This window comes from Parasteatoda tepidariorum, chromosome 2 (assembly GCF_043381705.1).
Source record: "Parasteatoda tepidariorum isolate YZ-2023 chromosome 2, CAS_Ptep_4.0, whole genome shotgun sequence".
In the NCBI taxonomy this organism is placed as follows: domain Eukaryota; kingdom Metazoa; phylum Arthropoda; class Arachnida; order Araneae; family Theridiidae; genus Parasteatoda; species Parasteatoda tepidariorum.
Window position 1 is genome coordinate 71095984 of NC_092205.1, and position 18133 is coordinate 71114116.

The 18133-nt window shown below is 27.5% G+C and overlaps 1 protein-coding gene across 12 annotated transcripts in view; it reads right to left on the bottom strand.

Annotated features, from left to right (window-relative positions):
* Positions 1 to 966: 966 nt before the first annotated feature.
* Positions 967 to 18133, bottom strand: part of LOC107436420 (alan shepard) — an 84911-nt gene continuing 67744 nt past the window's right edge. For all 12 annotated transcript variants that reach the window (XM_071177715.1, XM_043041908.2, XM_071177718.1 and 9 more), the window contains 9 exons: positions 16556 to 16713; positions 16405 to 16466; positions 14125 to 14225; positions 13260 to 13300; positions 11000 to 11135; positions 8417 to 8509; positions 7195 to 7293; positions 3134 to 3226; positions 967 to 1233 (listed from right to left, as the gene is read on the bottom strand). In XM_071177715.1, coding sequence (XP_071033816.1) covers positions 3146 to 3226; positions 7195 to 7293; positions 8417 to 8509; positions 11000 to 11135; positions 13260 to 13300; positions 14125 to 14225; positions 16405 to 16466; positions 16556 to 16713 — 771 coding nt within the window. In that variant the 3' untranslated portion in view covers positions 967 to 1233; positions 3134 to 3145. The remainder of the gene's footprint in view (positions 1234 to 3133; positions 3227 to 7194; positions 7294 to 8416; positions 8510 to 10999; positions 11136 to 13259; positions 13301 to 14124; positions 14226 to 16404; positions 16467 to 16555; positions 16714 to 18133) is intronic.

Genomic DNA, 18133 nt, shown 5'->3' on the forward strand with positions numbered 1-18133 from the left:
TCAAGCATTTACAAGCAATGTGAATTCATTTTCCCCCTAAATCTGCATGGTTAGTGATATCCATGAAAGAAATCACTTTCCATAAAAAAGAACAGTTTTTTTTATTTTTTAAAGTCCTAATAAAGCTGCATACTTTTTCAATGACAACTCTAATAATGATGTGATTTAAGAGAAATACACAAACCAAAACTAGAGGCAGGTCATAAAAAAGGCACAAGTCCACAAGATTTCAGGTAGTCTTGCTTTTGAAAAAGGCTTCTTTTAGCTCGGCTCAAGTCTCGGCTATGCATTTCCCCACGAGTAGATGAGAAAGCACTGTTCCACGCATGCTGCAGCTGTTCTAGTGATGAAGCAGAAGTGGTAGAGTCACTTCATAGATATGAAAAGCGCAACACACCTAAGTCTAATTCCTATCGCACTACACTTAAAATCTAAATCTAGGCGTAAGACAAACGCACAAAAAACGATGCACATCCACAGGGACTTCATGAGACCAGACACAGAAATACAAGGAAAAAAAATAAACTGAAACTTGTCTTTACAAAATACAGTCTCTGTATTGAGAAGTCACAACCCAAGGCCAGATCTTGACATTTTTTTTTTTTTTTATGTTGTGTGGAGATATATGTCATGCCGAAATAGGCATTACACATTGTGTATTTGAACTTTTGCTTCCACAAAATAGTAAGAGTTTTAATAACTCTGAAATCTGTCTGGCCTTAGATCAGTGAACCAATAAGAGACTATTTCACTTTCTGAATCCATTTCCTATAATTTTCATAAATTTTCTGATACTAATCATAACAATTGTTCTTAATGTCTGTGTACACACACATAAAAAAAAGGAAAAACATGCAAACTGTGGGAAAAAAGTTTGCATCATTTGAATATGTCTTTAGGTTCAGAATTAATGATCTACCAGCATTTCTAGATCTATGCATTGGAGTTTTAAAGAGCTGTAGCTTCTTTCTTTTTTTTCATTAATAATCAACAATGGATGTCATGTAGAGAATCTCGAGAAATAACATTTTAGGGCTTAAAAAATAGCTTTTTTTTATTATTCTTCGTTCAATATTAAAATAAAAACTTTTTCTCTATAAACTTTATGTGAAGCCAGTTCTTCATCACTTTGAGATATTTTGGAACACCCCAGATGAAACCAAACGATATCGCTTGAAGATGGTGAATCCAAATTTAAAATGTGTGACAAAGGAGTGATGGCATCAGTCGAGTCTGGAATTAAAACATAATCTTAAAACTACTAAACACTAAACAAAAATCTGCAATTTGCTTTAGGAGTAATTATGAAACTAAGTAAAAAACCTTGAAAATTTTATGAGCAAAAATTTGAAATCAAGGTAACTTTTTTAACTAAGATTTATATTTTAGTTATCGACCAATAATAAATATCACACACATATATATACTAACTTAGTAAAAACCTTAAATTAAATATTTTTATTAGCGAATTGCATTATGTAGTTAATATATTTTAAGCACTTTTTACACACCAAGAATATTTTTGAAGACTCAAAATAAATTTCATACAATAACTAGTTGTTGGCAGAGAACTGTATTTCTAATTCTGTCAGTGACCATAAAAACCTTTTACGCATAATTTTAAATAAATTCATTATTGAGTTGCATATTTTATTCTTTAAAATAAATAACTGCTTTATTCAAATATGTAAAAAATAGTTATTTTTTTATATTTACCTCTTACGTCAATCAAAAGTTAGTTTTATCACATCACATTTTAATAAACTATAATAAAAAAAAAAAAAAAAAAAAAAAAAAAAAAAAAAAAAAAAAAAACTAGTAGGAGAACCACTTTTGATGTGAAATTTGTTTTAAATATACAAGATTTCAGTTTGCCACATTCTTACAATTGTTTTCTTACTAATCTAAGTTTAAAAAAAACTGGGTAGAGTGCACAAACGAAAACTAAAGTAGAAAAAAAGTTGAATAATGGTAAAGGAAGGAATAAATGTCGCATTAGCAGTATTTTCCAAATTCAGTCGCAATATAAATTTTGAACTCAAGGAAGCCCACATAATAACAGTCTTGAGTTACACAGAATTCCGAGAATTTGCGAAAAAAATCACATATCCTGTGCACTCAGTTTCAAAATATGGAAAGATAAGAAAAAACTCGGAATTGCAGGGTACATCCATAATACAATCACTCCTGTCGATTCTCAAAATTTACTAACATATTCATATTTTAATTTCCACTTTTTCTTATTAATACTTATTTTATTATTTCCACCCAGCTATCTAAAAAACTGTAGCTTTAATTAACACAATATTGAAAAAAAATAGAAAGAAAAGAAAATATGTACTATTACAACATGGTGACTCATGGAAACTTTACTTATTATATACTTAGGATACCTCCCTTTTTGGAAAATTTTTGTTTAACTTTTTTACTCTAATTGTATTTTTAGTTTGTAGCTAGAACAAGAATGGCAGTTGGTAAGCACGAGTACTAGGTAAGTTCAGGCCATATGGGTATTACATATTTTACTTAGTCAGTATGCAAATACAAAGAAAATCAGGTGCTTTTGTAATACAGTACAAAACCCGTTATTCGGAAATCAGAAAACCAAAAAACCGGAACGAAATTCAATAAATTTTCTCGCAATTTTTTAATTTTTTTTTTTTTCCCTCATAAGATTTTAGGATTTTTCTTTCTTTTTTGAAAGATAGTTACCTTACCATCATTTCAGAAATAAACATTAGTGTATTACCTCATCGTTTTTTCTTATTTTTAAGATTATTTCCAAATATTTTTTTTTTTTTTTGGGTTTNTTTTTTTTAGTTGGATTTAACAATAAAAAAAACGGCTTTTTGTAGCGATTCAGAAAACCGGAAAAATCAGTTATCCGGAATAGCGATAGTCCCGATCGCTCCGGATAATCGGTTCTCTACTGTACCAAATGTTTCCAAAACATTTTAAGTAAATTTATAATGATAATTTACACATATACATAAATAACCAAAAAAATATATAAGGTAAAGTATGGTAAGAGAAATGAAATATATATATATATATTATTCTATCATCAACCAATATCCAGTCATTGATTTGCATATTAAAGGAGATACAGGTAATGCAGAGTAAAAGATCTTACTCAAAAAAGAGTTCACTTGGCTTGATTGTAAGCCTGTTGATACATGGCAGACTCATCATTCCCATTGTTTCCTGCAGCGGCTGCCATTTGATCCTGAGAAAGAGCATATATCTTAATTATTAAGACATGTCACAAATTTTGTCATTTCAAATGATGTAGTTTCATTACAAGAGTCTTTTTGAAAAGAAAATATTTGTTACTTCTAATATATTAACAAAAAACTTTTTAAGCTATTTCATTTTTATAGCACGTTGGCTCCCAGAAGTTCCTTTTTTTTCTTCTTCTTCCAAATCCTGCATAGTATTGAGGAAACATTTTTGTATTAGTACCTGTACTAGGATGGTTACAAGGTTTTGATGACAAAAGGGGAATTAGTAATCAAGAAACTTGAGAAAAAAAAGAAAAAAAAATTCAAACTAAAAACACCGGATTTTAGCACAATTAAAATTTTTGGGAGGTCCACATTTTCTTGAATCATAGGCAATTCTAAGAAGTATTTGAATGAACACATTTATGAACACATTGAACAATGAACACATTTATAATAAAATAAGGGAAAGGCTAAGACGTATTTATAAAATTATTTAGAAGAGCATTTATAGAAAAACACCATGTTATTCAAGTAGGCAATAAGGTGTTTTTCTCTATTAAGAAAAAACCATGGGAGCATTTAAAATATTAAGAGTTTAAAGAACAAATACCTATGAAAAAAGTTTGGATGTGTCCTCCCATGTTGTCAATTATGAAATTATAATTCAAAAATAGATTTTTTTTCCCTATACTCTTTTTAATGAAGTACTATGAGAGAAAGTGACTATGTGCCAGAAAATATGAAGGTAGAATGCTGGTCCTTTGCATGCAATACTGTAAAAGGGTTAAAATTATCCACTAAAAAAAAAGATTTTACAAGATGAAAGTTTTAAATGACAGAACTAATAAATGTTTCGCATTTAAGAGGTTTAAAGTGCTTTAAGCGCAATCGATAATAAAAAAAAAAGAAAGATTGATTTATTAACAGATAATTCTCATATTACTAAAAATTTTTTTGTATTCTGTTATGCAATCTGTTCAATTTCCCTTTTTTTGAGATTACAGAGACAATGCAAGATTTTCCAAAAAGAAAATAAAAAGGAATTAAATTTAATCATAGCAGTGAAATCTGGGGGAAAAAAACCTAAATATTAAAAAAAAAAAAAAAAAATTTTTGTTTCTTTATTTTTAAAGAATTTCTAAGTGTCTGTATACATTCGAAATTGAAAGTTAAGGATAAAATGAATAAAATATATTATAAATGCATTTCTACCTAATAAAATAATGGTAATTAATATGACATTAATCTGATTTGTTAAAATGAAGAACTTTGGAAAGTTTCAGTTTGCTGAAAAACAGTAAATCTGACAATGTATACATCCGAGACTGAAAAACTATGATTCATTCCAAGCAGCAATATAAATACAGATTTTTTTTTTTAAATGTGAAAGAAAAGAAACTTGTTAAGGTTATCATTTTAGTAAGTTAATTACTTAAATTGACCACTATACCAAGCACCAAATTTTACTTCTGTAAGAAAAGGAAGCAAAAACCTCAGTAACCTAACTTTTTATGTTGTCCACAACACAAAATTTGTCTAGGGATCTTATCGAATGCTATTCTCAACCTGTCATAAGTTGACCGAAAGAAATAAAACTCTTTCAGAAAATTTTCTATCTCATTATGTTCTGTAATAAAATTTCACTCAATCATCAAACTCGTATCGAAAACTACATCGCAAGTTAACTGTAATAGAAACTATTGATGGCTCTGGAAACAAATAAGCTTGTAAGAACATCAAAATAAATGTTTAAATGCTGAAATGAGTATAATGTTTTAATTGCATGCATTTGTTTTATTACTGATATTTTAAGAAAATATTTAAAAGAAATAACTAACAAAATATGCATATCTGTTTTTAAAATAAATTAGATTTCTATTACATTTAACAAATTTTAGCTAAATATGTAATTAACGTTATTTCTTACGATATATGGGTTTTTGGGGAAGGAAAGTAAACTATTGAAACCATTATTTAAAAAAATTTAATCATAATCTTAATTTCGATTGAAGATATGTAAGAAATATATGAAACTGGTATAAAGAATAATATGATATAATTCAGGGTAGCTGAACAAAATTCCCTGATATATTTTTAAACAATTCCAGTCTATTATCGAAGTATGTACTGACAGTGCTGTGGTCAAAATATACAGTGAACCACAAAAATTTAATAATAATTTATATGTTATATTGCATATTTTATTTAAATTAAAACATAAAACACCACAATAGAGTGAAAAAATGGTAGTAAAGACAAAAGAAATATATCATATAACAGAGAAGAATATTATGTTTAAAAATAATGACATTTAGACTCACTTAGCAAACAAAAAAATTCCTTAGCAACACATGGACTTAATAAAGAAAAAAAAGGAATAAAAATAGTTACTGATAAAACTAAAGGTTCTGTATCAGTTAAGAAATTTTCAGAGAAACAATTTCCTTTTTTGAAAAATGGGTGCTAAAAATAAAACCTGGCTCAACCCCAGAATATATAGTGTTATAACTTATAAGTGGAACAGCAATCCCCATGTTTCCCATGAATTCTTTATAATGAATTTAATTGAATTGAATTCATTTATCAGACCTTGGCGATATAGGATTAAGAAAATAGAGAAAAAAAAAAACAATAACTTATAGGAGATAATAAAACACTATTTATCCCAATAAATTTCTTAATAAAACATAAGAATAGACAATCTGAAGTATATTCATCTTTCAACCTGTTATGGATGCTAGCAACCATACCCCTTTTCGAGCTGAAAGTTTTCTAAGTCACAAAACCAGGGTATGCTATGGTTTTGAGAAATTCGGCTCCATGCCAAATGGGGTGAAAATCAAACTGTTGCGTAATAAATGTGTTTTACTGTAAACGCAAAGGTCGCAAGTTTAGCGATCGCCAATACAAACTCCCTGATTTTTTTAGCAATTTCCAAATTATCAGACATTTTCTCGCTATTCCAGGTAGCGCAGCAATCCCCGTAATTAAAGAGAACAAAATTGACTTCTCCCCTTCAATAAATTGACCACCAAACCAATGCATCATAAATGGTCAACTTACACTGATTTCATTCTATCTCTTGCTTTATGAACAAAATACATCAAGACTTGAAATAAAATTAAAAATAAATAAATACAGTCAGGGTATCTGCTACATTTTAGATTTTCAAATTCATGACTTTCCATGTCTATTTCAAAGAACCTTTCATGACTTAACGAAGTTACTATTTTCTCCGACAAAAACAGAATAATACATTTAAAAAGCATTATAATAACATTAATTAAAATGATAGGTATAACCAAAACTGTTATACTCTGCATCTTCATATTTATTGATTTTAAATTTAAAAAACAGAGTAAAGAAATAGTTGAAGCAATAAAATAGCTGAGCAAATAATTTTCTTTTTTCTGCACAATTATATTCTAAAGATACTTTTCTTGTTCATCAGAAAGGAAAGAAATACTCCTAATTTTTCTGTTCTCATTTTGGAATTAAAAAAATTTGCCAATGACTGGCTTGCTTCAGCTAAAATTTTAAATTGATAAAATAAAAAAGAAAGATGAATAATAATAATTCTGAAATCACATAACTTTAAAAGATGCTTCGCTCTAGAAATGTTTTTTCTTTCATTTTTCGAAAGAACAGCATAATTTTAAAAGAAAATGATAAAAACTTTTCATATTTTAATAAAATATGACTCAGAGTGGGGATTTTGTTACAAATTCAGATATTTGGAACATCATGAAATTGGGGAGGGATTCCATTTTAAAAATAAAATTTTTCGGCGACCTAAATCCATGACAAATTTTGGTCAATACCAAAATTCATGACTTTCCATGATATTTCAAGACTTTCCAGGAGCGCGGATACCCTGTACAGTAGTTCAGAATACAATAACGCTTATCAAATACATAATATTTACGAATATAACATTTATCAAATAGATTAGAATGTAAGAGAGCATTACCTCGGTGAGTGGCACTGATTGAATAAGATGGGCTGGCTGTGGATAAAGTGCTTGAGCTGAAGGATTCCCTGTGTACGCAGGATGTGCCCCAGTCATAAACTGTAAAATATTGTTATAATTAGAATATATAAACACACATTCAATAGAATATTTTTTTTGTGTACTTACAAAATTGAATAGCCATGCTTGGCTATTGCAGGTATACATACAAATGGAAAAATCAGTAACAACAACTTAGTTAGCATAAACTTTCTCCCATTTTTTATCTTAAGCGAACCACACAAATAAGATTATGCCCACGTGTATTAAAGCTTAAGAAAGAAGAAGAAAAAAAATCATAAATCTCAGGTGATCTGAGCTTTTATAACTGGACCCAACTTCAAATCAATTTCTTCCTACGGCATGGTCGTGAATTATTAATATGCTTCCAAACATTTTAAAAATTAGATATTAAAATCACTATTTTTTATTGTGAAAAGTGAAAAATTGTTTTTCAAATTATCAAAAGTCAATACAATAGTTTATCTTATATCTCTAGATATGAAATCTAAACATATTCCTTATTTCAGGGGAAAAACATTGGACAAAAAAATTTGGAATATTTGTTTTAAATTTAATTAGGTGTATGTACAAAATGTGTAATAAAAAGCTTAGTCATAGCAATGAAAATACAAATTAAAAATACATTTACAACAAAACAACTACATAGGAAAGATAATACTATTAAATTGCTAATAATTAAAATAGGAGAATATATAAACGTAATTTAAATAAATATATTCTGAACATAATCTTAATTTAAATCAAACAGTAGATTACAGTGAGTCAAAAAAAATAAATAAATTAAAGGGATATTAAACTACAAAAACAAATTTAACTAGACGGCTAGCATTTAGCACAAGGCCTTGAACAAATGTGATATGGTAAAAAATGCCTAGCATACCGACCAGATCAATTTACTACATTAGTCAGGATATTATATAAAATTGTGTTATACAATTGAAAAATGCTAGAGAGAATAGATTTGTGAGCCTAATCAGATTTTTAGGTAAGCATATACAGCAATTCCCATATTTTAAAAGAATTTTAGTTGAAAATTGTAATTCCTTCAAAACTTAATAAAACTAAAAATTTAAACAAGTATAATGTGCTACTATATATCCTCCTATAACAATCTTATGTAATTCAATTTAATAAAAAGTCATTGGTATTTAAGACCTACAGATGTTCCAGATATCTGCATTTGGGACAACTGAGCTGTCATAGGTCCTACAAGTGCTCCATAATGAATAGGATCAATAGATGAAGGGATCATCTATGAAAAAAAGGAAATGAAAAATATAATAAAAAACACATTTAATCAGTCAAAACATTACTTATTTAAATGACAGTATAAAACAAATATTTTCATCTGCAGTATAAAATAATATAACATAGTGAAAGATAATTTCAAAACAAAATACAATTTAAATAACAAGAGTTGTCAGTAACAGAATGAATTTCATACAAGCCAAAGACAAGCTTCAACAGGGAATTTTTTTAAATTAGAAATGTATAAAAAATTTTTTTTATATATATTTTAAAAATTTCTATTTTATTTCTTTTTATTTCCAATGGCAGATTATAGACAGTAACAGCATACATAAACATCGAATGAAAATAAGAACAGAAACAAAAGATGCTGTAACAAAGTCTATTAATCACAACATGTCTGGAGCTTCCCAAAAGTGTTCAGTGATAGAATTCTTGTAAAGTGCAGATCAGCGGAGAAGGTGCGTGGAGTCCATGTCCTCATCAGAACTGCAAAGAGTGCATACCGGGAAAGGAACGATATCAAATCTAGACAGATGTTTCCACAGACAGTCATGACCGGTGGCTAAGCGGAATTCAGCCACCGCTCTTAGTCTTGGGCCATTTCGCAAATTTAGTACGGTAGTCCTCCAAGACTTAGTAGAAGTACGGCCGATAAGCTCTTCATGAGCACAAGTCCTAAAGGTCCTCTTAATAAGCTGTTTGATGGAACAGAAGGGCATAAGGTGTGTAGAAGTCTGAATAATTAAGGTCTACTTTTTTGTTAAGTAGTCTGCATTTTCATTGACCGTAACCCCGCAATGGGCAGGAACCCACTGGAGAACAATGGTTTTCTTAAGAGATGCTAGGTATTCAAGTTGGAGGCGGCAATCTAAAATGTCTCGAGTTAAGGGATTATTTAAGGATGCAATAGCAAGCAAAGCAACTCTTGAATCACATAGGACAAGGGTTTTTTCAAAAAGATCAATATGACAATGTAACTGGACTAGAGCTATTCGGATTGCAGCTATCTCTCCATCAAAAGCAGATCCCTGTTTTATTTTATATATTAACTTTTAAGTAATCCACACCAACTCTAATAACAAAAACATTTTTAATGATAAGTTAAAAATCTGTTTACTTCTAGATAATTGTGTTCCAATAAATATGATCTGCAGCTTAATATTTAATTGCATGTTATTCATAAGCACAAATTAAAAGAAATTCTTCTCATTTAATGGCACTTATATGTGTAAATTAAAATATCAGTAAATATGGATAGCAGTTCAATACAAATGATACCTTTTTCAACATTCATTACAAGTTATTCATAAGCTAATATCCAGAATCAGAAAAAATTCATTCATCTAAGTATTAAGTTATCCCTGTATACATTGCAAAACTCTACAGTTATTTTATATTAAACTTTTCATAAAATTAATTTTTCTTGCTACAGGTTTACGTTGATTTTTTCGCAAAAAGTATTAAATGTACAAATAAAACTTAATTGGTACTAATGGTAGCAGTTAAAAACAACATTTTTATGTTGTGAAACGAAGTGATTTTATCATATGTCATAACTTTTATTAGCTTTGTGTTGGTAGTTAATGTAGATCTAATTGTCACAACATTACAAAATGTGCAAGAATGTATTCAATTTAAAACAAGTTTAAATATTTCAGAGAAATAAAATAAATAATTGACAAATGAAAACCCATATAGTATAATATGAGTATAATATTAAAATAACTTTTTCTTTACAGAAAATAAAATTTTTTTTATATCTTGTAAGGCAAATAGTACAAAAATGTGGCATTGGTAGTTTTTTTTTTTTTTTTTTTTTTTTTTTAAATTATGTAATTTTTTTAACAATTTGTAATTAACAATTATTATAGGTAGTTTTGGGGTGAAAAACAATTGTAATAACTGCAATCAGCAGATACAATACTCAATATTATTGATTATGAAAAGTAACATTTTACTTGCAAAAAATATACTTGCATTATCTCAAAAATAAAATAACCTGGTATTAAGTAAAATAGAAAATCCTATTAGGACATATCATTAAATTTTAGCCTTCTATTAAAGAAGCTGAAATGTCTTATCCACTAATAGTTGTTAAAAAATTTTTTTTTCTCAATTTGAAGGAAAACTATTTTTTTTTAATTTATATAATATAAGTTATATAATAATATAGTATTAAAAGTAATAAATTTCACAAGCTTAAATTTGCTTAAATCTTAGTCCATACTGCGGGTAATTTATATCTAAACAATATTTAATATTTTTAGTACAAAATTTTTCAAGACTTCCAATATCACTTATATACAAAACAAATATATAGAAAAAAGTATCATTCAATCATCTTTTGAACTAGACAAGCAAGTGCTACAAATTACATAGGAGCATCAAAAGCAAGGGCCTAATTGTAATTTAAGTAAAACCCTATATGTCATTAGACAAAATTTTTTCAAACAATCATTATGAAATTTACAATAAATGATCAAAAACTTACAGGAGTCAATGGTTGTTGCACTATATATTGATGAGGATGAACCCAAGTAGTGCTCGGCTGTAATTGATAAGGTGAAACTGGTGTTGAATAAGACCTCTGGTATCCACTGATTGGACTTACAAGTTGGGAAGTGATTCTGAGAACATACAATTAAAATTAGTTTCACTAGCATTTTAATGAATTATTGATGAAATAAATATTTTGTACACAAAATAAGAGACACTTTACAGGCTAATTTAGATTTACAGCTTGTATTGTCTTTTCTTGATTTAATTTTCTTTTGAAAAACAAATTGAAAAAGATGTGTTATCTTTATAAAAATTATATTACTCAAAGCATTTGGGATCAAAGCTATTTTGCGTGATTGTATTCAGATTAGAATGGTAACACCATTTATTAATCTAATTTAATCAACTTAAAAAAAATAATAAACAAAAGAAAGCTATATATTGCTTAATTTTAACACAATCATTTAAAAAATGCCTCATTGTTAAACTATATAAAATATTTTATTCTTAAATTAACTTGTCAAGGATGAGAGTAGTTAGAAAGTAAAGAAGGGGAAATCCAAGAATGAATATTATATATATATATATCCTGTAAATAAGAATCGCAATGCGCAACTTTTAAATCAGGTAAATACGAAAACCGATGCTTGAAGTTAAATTCGTTTGAATAAGAATCGCTACATAGGGTCTTAAAAACACAGGAATACAAATTGCGAATTGAATTTTCAAACCTCGTAAATAAGAATCGCAATGTAAGATATTTAAATCACGTGAATAAAAATCTTAAAAACGCGTAAATACAAATTGCAATATTGAATTTCAGAAACTTGTAAATAAGAATCGCAATGTACGATATTTAAATCACGTGAATAAGAATTGCAATGCGCAACTTTTAAATCAGGTAAATATGAATATCAATATTTCATATTAAAATCGAATGAATAAGATTCTATAGAATTTCAAAAATGCGTGAATACAAATCGAGATATTTGATTTTCAAATCTCGTAAATAAGAATCACAATGAACAATATTTAAATCGCTTGAATAAGAATAGCAACTTTGAAATCAGGTAAATACGAAAATCTATGTTTGATATTAAAATTGCGTGAATAAGAACAGAAATATTAGCAGATTCTGGACTTAGGATTTCTAAAAGGCTTGCTTGTATTGTTGCTTAGCCATAATAAATAAAAATGTACAACATTTGAATGAGCAAATTAATATTTTCACCACAAATCCGCCACTATTTTTCATTATTTCGCTTGGTTTCGCTCAGGCAAACAGGAAGCAACGACGTCCGAATCACAAAAATACGAGCTGTCTGTCGGAGAAGCCTTATTTTCTGTGCGTAAAAGTGGAGAAAACATCTGAAATAAGTGAAAATGGGAAGGGTTGGCAGCTACGTAGTTTGCATTTTCTGCTTGTCTTTGAAAATCGAAAATAAATATATTTTATTTAAATGACTGAATTTTCACAAAAAGCGGAAATTCGAGAGACTAAAGTGAAAAAAGCAGAAATCCGTTAAAAATTCTCATCCCCAACTTGTACTATTGTTTCATATAGCGGTACTCATTTGATATTCTTTTGAATCGACCACAAAATTGGAATAGTAACTTCATTAATTTACAAAGCTGATTACATTGATTTATATTCTTTAGCAAGATTTGTAAGGTGTTCTTTTAATTCCATTTTAATTTATTTATCTTGCTAAGATAACATAAAACACTTCCTTCTAGCAGAAGTAACAGCAAGTCTGGATAGTTAAACTCAACTACATTAATTATAATAAAAAATCAGCTAATACAAGAAAAAAAAAATTCAACATTTAGATTTTTAAGAAAAAGTTATTTTGCTCACATAAAATTATCAACTTTATGCAGTCATGTAATTCTTTTTTGTAGAACTCTTGTATGAATTAAGATAGCATATCATTCAAATTGAAAAAAAGGGGGGAAAAGTTTTGTACGTAAAAAGAAAATCAGAATTCACTTTTAACACAGGTATTTGTATGAAAGAAATAAACATAATCAGAATTCTAATGCAATTAGTATAAAATGAAAAAAAAATGTGACATTTAAAAAATTAATTTTAATTTCACATGGAAAGAATTACTTTTGTATTCATGTAAAAAGAGTAGTAAATTAAGGAGTAAATAAATAATACACAGAAGTGAATAAAGCACCCATTAAAATGTTAATAAAATAAAGAGTATGAGGGGAAAACAATGAATTGGCAATAATAAATACTTTACCCATTCTGATTTATTCCACTTTGGTCATACAGCTGAACTCCCTAGAAAGAATAAAATAAATAACTTAGAAAAATTTTTTTTTTTTTAAAACCAAGCATTTATTATTAAAAGGTTATAAAAATTTATAACTAAAACTGGTTATTAACGATATATGTAAGAAGTCAGATTCTGATAATCATTGGGATGAAAAAGACATGGTTATTTTATGATTGTGCACTGATTCTGTCAGTCTAATTGGGAAATTTATTTAATAATTTCAATGTATGTACAGTTTCTCTTTAACACAGAGAAAACTTTTTTTTTTTTTTTTTTTTTTTTTGTAGAAACACAAATGGGCATAAGGCTTTGAACTCAATTCAAAGCAAAAAGGCTAATGCAATCCAATAATAAAAATTTAATTTCCACCTCCACAATATATGATCAATCAATTTGTGGTCTGCAGTCTTAACATCAGAGAAATTTACATTTACTTCCCCCTCAACAGAATTTGGTATTGTTAGAAGACATTTTAATTAAATGTAAACAAATAGATGGCAGTACTAATTTAGCCACACCTTATCCCAACTCTTCATAGTTATTCATTAAAACATGCAACCAATGACTGGAGGTTTAGTGAATACTGCCAGATTAAAATTTTAAACTTCTCAGACAGAGTAATTTCTAAATTATCAGTGTAACATTTTGATAAGTAGATTGTCATGTAATGTTATTTGCAATTTGCATTGTCTTTTTTAAGCACATTAAAAAAAAAAAAGACTTCAAGTCACATGATCAAATGAATTCTAAATGATTATGAGGATTTAGTTAAAAATGCTACTGTAAATTAGTTTTTATTATATAAATATTAGTTTAAAACATCTCATACTTCAGCTCTTTCTGGCCATAGCCTTTGTTCTTGGCTCTTAAATTGATTTCGTTTTTTGTTTCCTCCATCTGCAAATTTCACTAACAGAGGGTCTTTACTACCTGCAAGAAATAAAAGTATGTGAGAAAGCGGAAAATACTCGTTTCTACAAGTTAGAAATGCATTACCTTTATACCTATATGCAATTAGAAAATAATGTAAGTGTAGGTCTTTGTGAAAATCTATGTGTACATTGTTGTTTTTACAATTCTTTGGCGGTATACAAATGCTAAAGAATTTTAATAATTAAATCAATAACTTAACTTTCATAACTTTTGTTATTTTATTATATTTATCATGCAAATAATACACACTAATAACTTGGATATAAAAATATGAAATGCTTAATATAAGTGGGAAACACTACTGATAAACAATTACTGTTTAATATTAGAATGTCCAAAGAGATTAAACAAATTCATAATTTTTATAATTACTTCTTTGTTCCTATTTCTATTAGACATTGCCAATTGGCTACTTTTTTCAGATTGCTGATATGTTTGAAAAAAAAAAAAGTTCAAGAGTTGTTGGTGAGTTGAAATAACAATATAAGAATAACTTGTAATAATGAGAAAGTAAATCTTAACTCGACAAGAAAAATGTAGCTATAAATTATATCTGAATTAAAAATAAAAAGGATCAAATTGTTTGTCTGGATTAATGAAACAACGGAAAGTGGATTGGAGAACCATTCTCCAGAAAAAACTTAATTTCCAGTGAATTTCAATGTAAAATTAGAACCAAATATTCTTAGTTCAAATACAAATAACTTTAATTACAATTTAAAAAATTAATATGTATAACATTGATTAAATGTAGAAAAAAGTTACATTAAAATAATTTTTTCAAAAATTTCTAATAAAAAGTTTTCTTATGAATTTTATTAAAGGCTTTAGATAGAAAGTGGTTCACAAAATTTGTATTATTTTGATCTTATTAGATGTTTAGATAAATGAAAATTATTGAATTATTTAAAAGTTTAAATTGAATTAAAGTATCTTAGACGACTAGATAAACAAATAAAAATGCCACCTAAGTTCTAAAATATGATTGATTGAATTATTTGCAAATATGCAGGTATAGGACAAATAGTTTCTAAAAAACTCCAGAGTAAAGGATAAATTTTCCTGCAAATTGCAGGTTTTCCCTGTTTCTAGAGTGAGTAGTCATATTGTGTTATATTGCACTCAACTAAAGATTGCAGTCTGAAACATTTTTTATTCTTCTCTAAGTTGAAAACAAAATTTACAAACCAATGTTAAAAAAAATGTTTAATGTTTCTTATAACAATCTAAAATAATAATAACAACTGAACTTGGCAGTTGGAATTATATTATGTATAGAAAATTCTTCTCTCTTTTAATTTCTATACTGTTTCTGAGAAAAATCCATGTTTTCCCCTTCTCCTTATAGTTAAAAAGCAGTTATTTTATGATTTTAAAAAATAGTGAAACGTTTTTTTAATAATACAAAAATTTTAAAACTGTTAATCATAACAATGATTTAAATTCTTAAAATATTCTTTTTATCAGTTTTTAAAATTTTTCAGTATATTGAAGAAAACAGTTATGAAGAAGAAGTAACATAAAAACATGTTTTAAATTTTGAAAATAAACTTCACTCAGAACTATGTTTGATAAGCTAAATATAAATAATAAAAATAATAAACTAAATTGCTTTTAAAAATGTAAACTAAAATTATGACTTAACACTCTTCTCATTCAAAAGCTATATTTAATTTAAAAGCTAATATTTAATTTTTCTTCTTAACTTAAAAAAAGCAAATAATCTAGAATTCACGTAATTTATAATTCAAAGCTGCAAATATCAGACAACCATACAAATTCTAATTCACTTTCAGTATTATTTTTGTTAAGAATTGCCACGAGGCGGCGCTCTCATCATATAACACATTATTGTTCAGTTGCCATTCAACTCTAGAACAGGGAACATCACCCTGTCACTCAAAATGATCTTGTCAATTTTATGTTATTAAGTTTCAAAATAAATGTTTATGTTTGTTACAGTCCGCTACTTAATAGCTCAATATATCACGAACACTTAACAATTTTATTTTAACTCAGAAAAAAATTACAAATGAAATTGAATATTTCATAAGCTAATAATCAGTATATCTAATGAAAATTTCAGTTACATTAATACATTTTTCGTTGATTAAAAATTGATAAAATGAATTTAAATAATTGATTAAACTTCTTTGAAATAAAGAAAAATTTATACCTGCAAGAAGTTTTCCATTAAATCTGGAAATGATGACTTCACACATTTCACGAGTATCCATCCTAGGGAAAAAGAGGATAACATTTTACAAATAAATAAATAGAATAAAATAAAAATAAACTATAACATACATACGAATTGAAAAACTCACCTGGCAAATCCAACTCCCCTTGAATTCATTCCAGAATCACGCAAAATACGTGTAGATATAACTGTACCATATGGAGACAATATTTCTTCTAGCTCTGTTTCAGCCATAAATGGAGGTAAATTGGCAATGTACAGATTGGTGGGATCTTGTTCTTGTTGCTTTGATAAAAGAGAGGCAAAATAAAAAAATAATTAGCAAAAGCAATTAACAAAATACACTTACTTTTTACAGTATAAGGCAAAGTAAGGTGAACATCTTTATGTATATTTTAAAATTTATATTATGCTTTAAAAGTAAATTGCTCACACAAAGTTACAGTAGTATTTACAATATATTTAGCTGTTTAATACTTTCAAACACTGAGTCCTGGAAAAATTGTGCAGAAATTCTCTTGCTACACACTATTTTCTTATCAAAAGCAAGGGAAAATAAATATATATATGTATATTTATTTAATAAAAAATGTAGGGAAATACCCAGATAACTGTAGGGAAGCCACAAGATAACATAACTAAACTTAAATCAGTGTTTATTCTGTAATTAATCATTCAATTCACAGAATACAATGAACAACATATCTTTGTATATTTCTTTCACCTGTGTCAAACAAATTTTTGGGAAATATTCTTATATTTTTATTAAGATAGGGTTATTTATAGCCATGTACACATACAAGTAAATAATTCTACTGATAAGAAATTTTTTAACAAAATCTTTTAACAGCGTTAGAAATTATTAAAAAAAAAAAGTTACCGATTCTTCAGATCAATAAATAACATACTGGTAAACTCAAAATTTAACATTTTATGTACTTGTACAATTTATAATCATTTTCCTGCATTTTCCTAATAACAGCACATTTATTAGTTTATTTTGAATAAAACTTGATTAATCATAACAAATTGATTTAAAAATAGAATAAAACACTAAATTGGTCCTCAATTAAAAAAAATAAAGTGCTTAAAATTGCTGCTTTATTTAAATAAAACTCAAAAGAATAAACATCAACATTAAATAATAATACATATTGAGCAATATATTTTGTAATTTTGTGTGTCATATTTTAGTCATTCGTAATTTGTCAGTCACTGGTTCCGCAATATACTAGTTCACTTATTTTTCTCGCATGGGATATCATTTTCTTTATTCTATGTATCGTCCATTTTTTTAAGGCGTTCCCCTTTCTTAAAACGACGATTTGTATCTAAAAATTAAATAGATAATTCTATGGTAAACATAAAACTTAACTAAGGTTTGGCAAAGAAGAGCCACGCCGAATATTTCATTATAATATTTACAATAAAAAGGAGTCGTCATTATTCTAGGAACTATTAATGGCAGACACCCTGGTGACCCCACAGACCAGTGATAACTATTTCATAGTGGTCCTAGGAGAAATTCAGTGGTCCTGCATCAGCGGAAAATCAATGATTTCTAGTGCTGTTAACTAATAAAACATTCTTCACCTCTGCCCAGTTAACTTTTCTACATGGACTTAACATAAAACAAACAACTGTTAACTAATTAAAAGTCACATTTAATTCAGGCCTTTATTTAAATAAAAATTTTATAGTAATT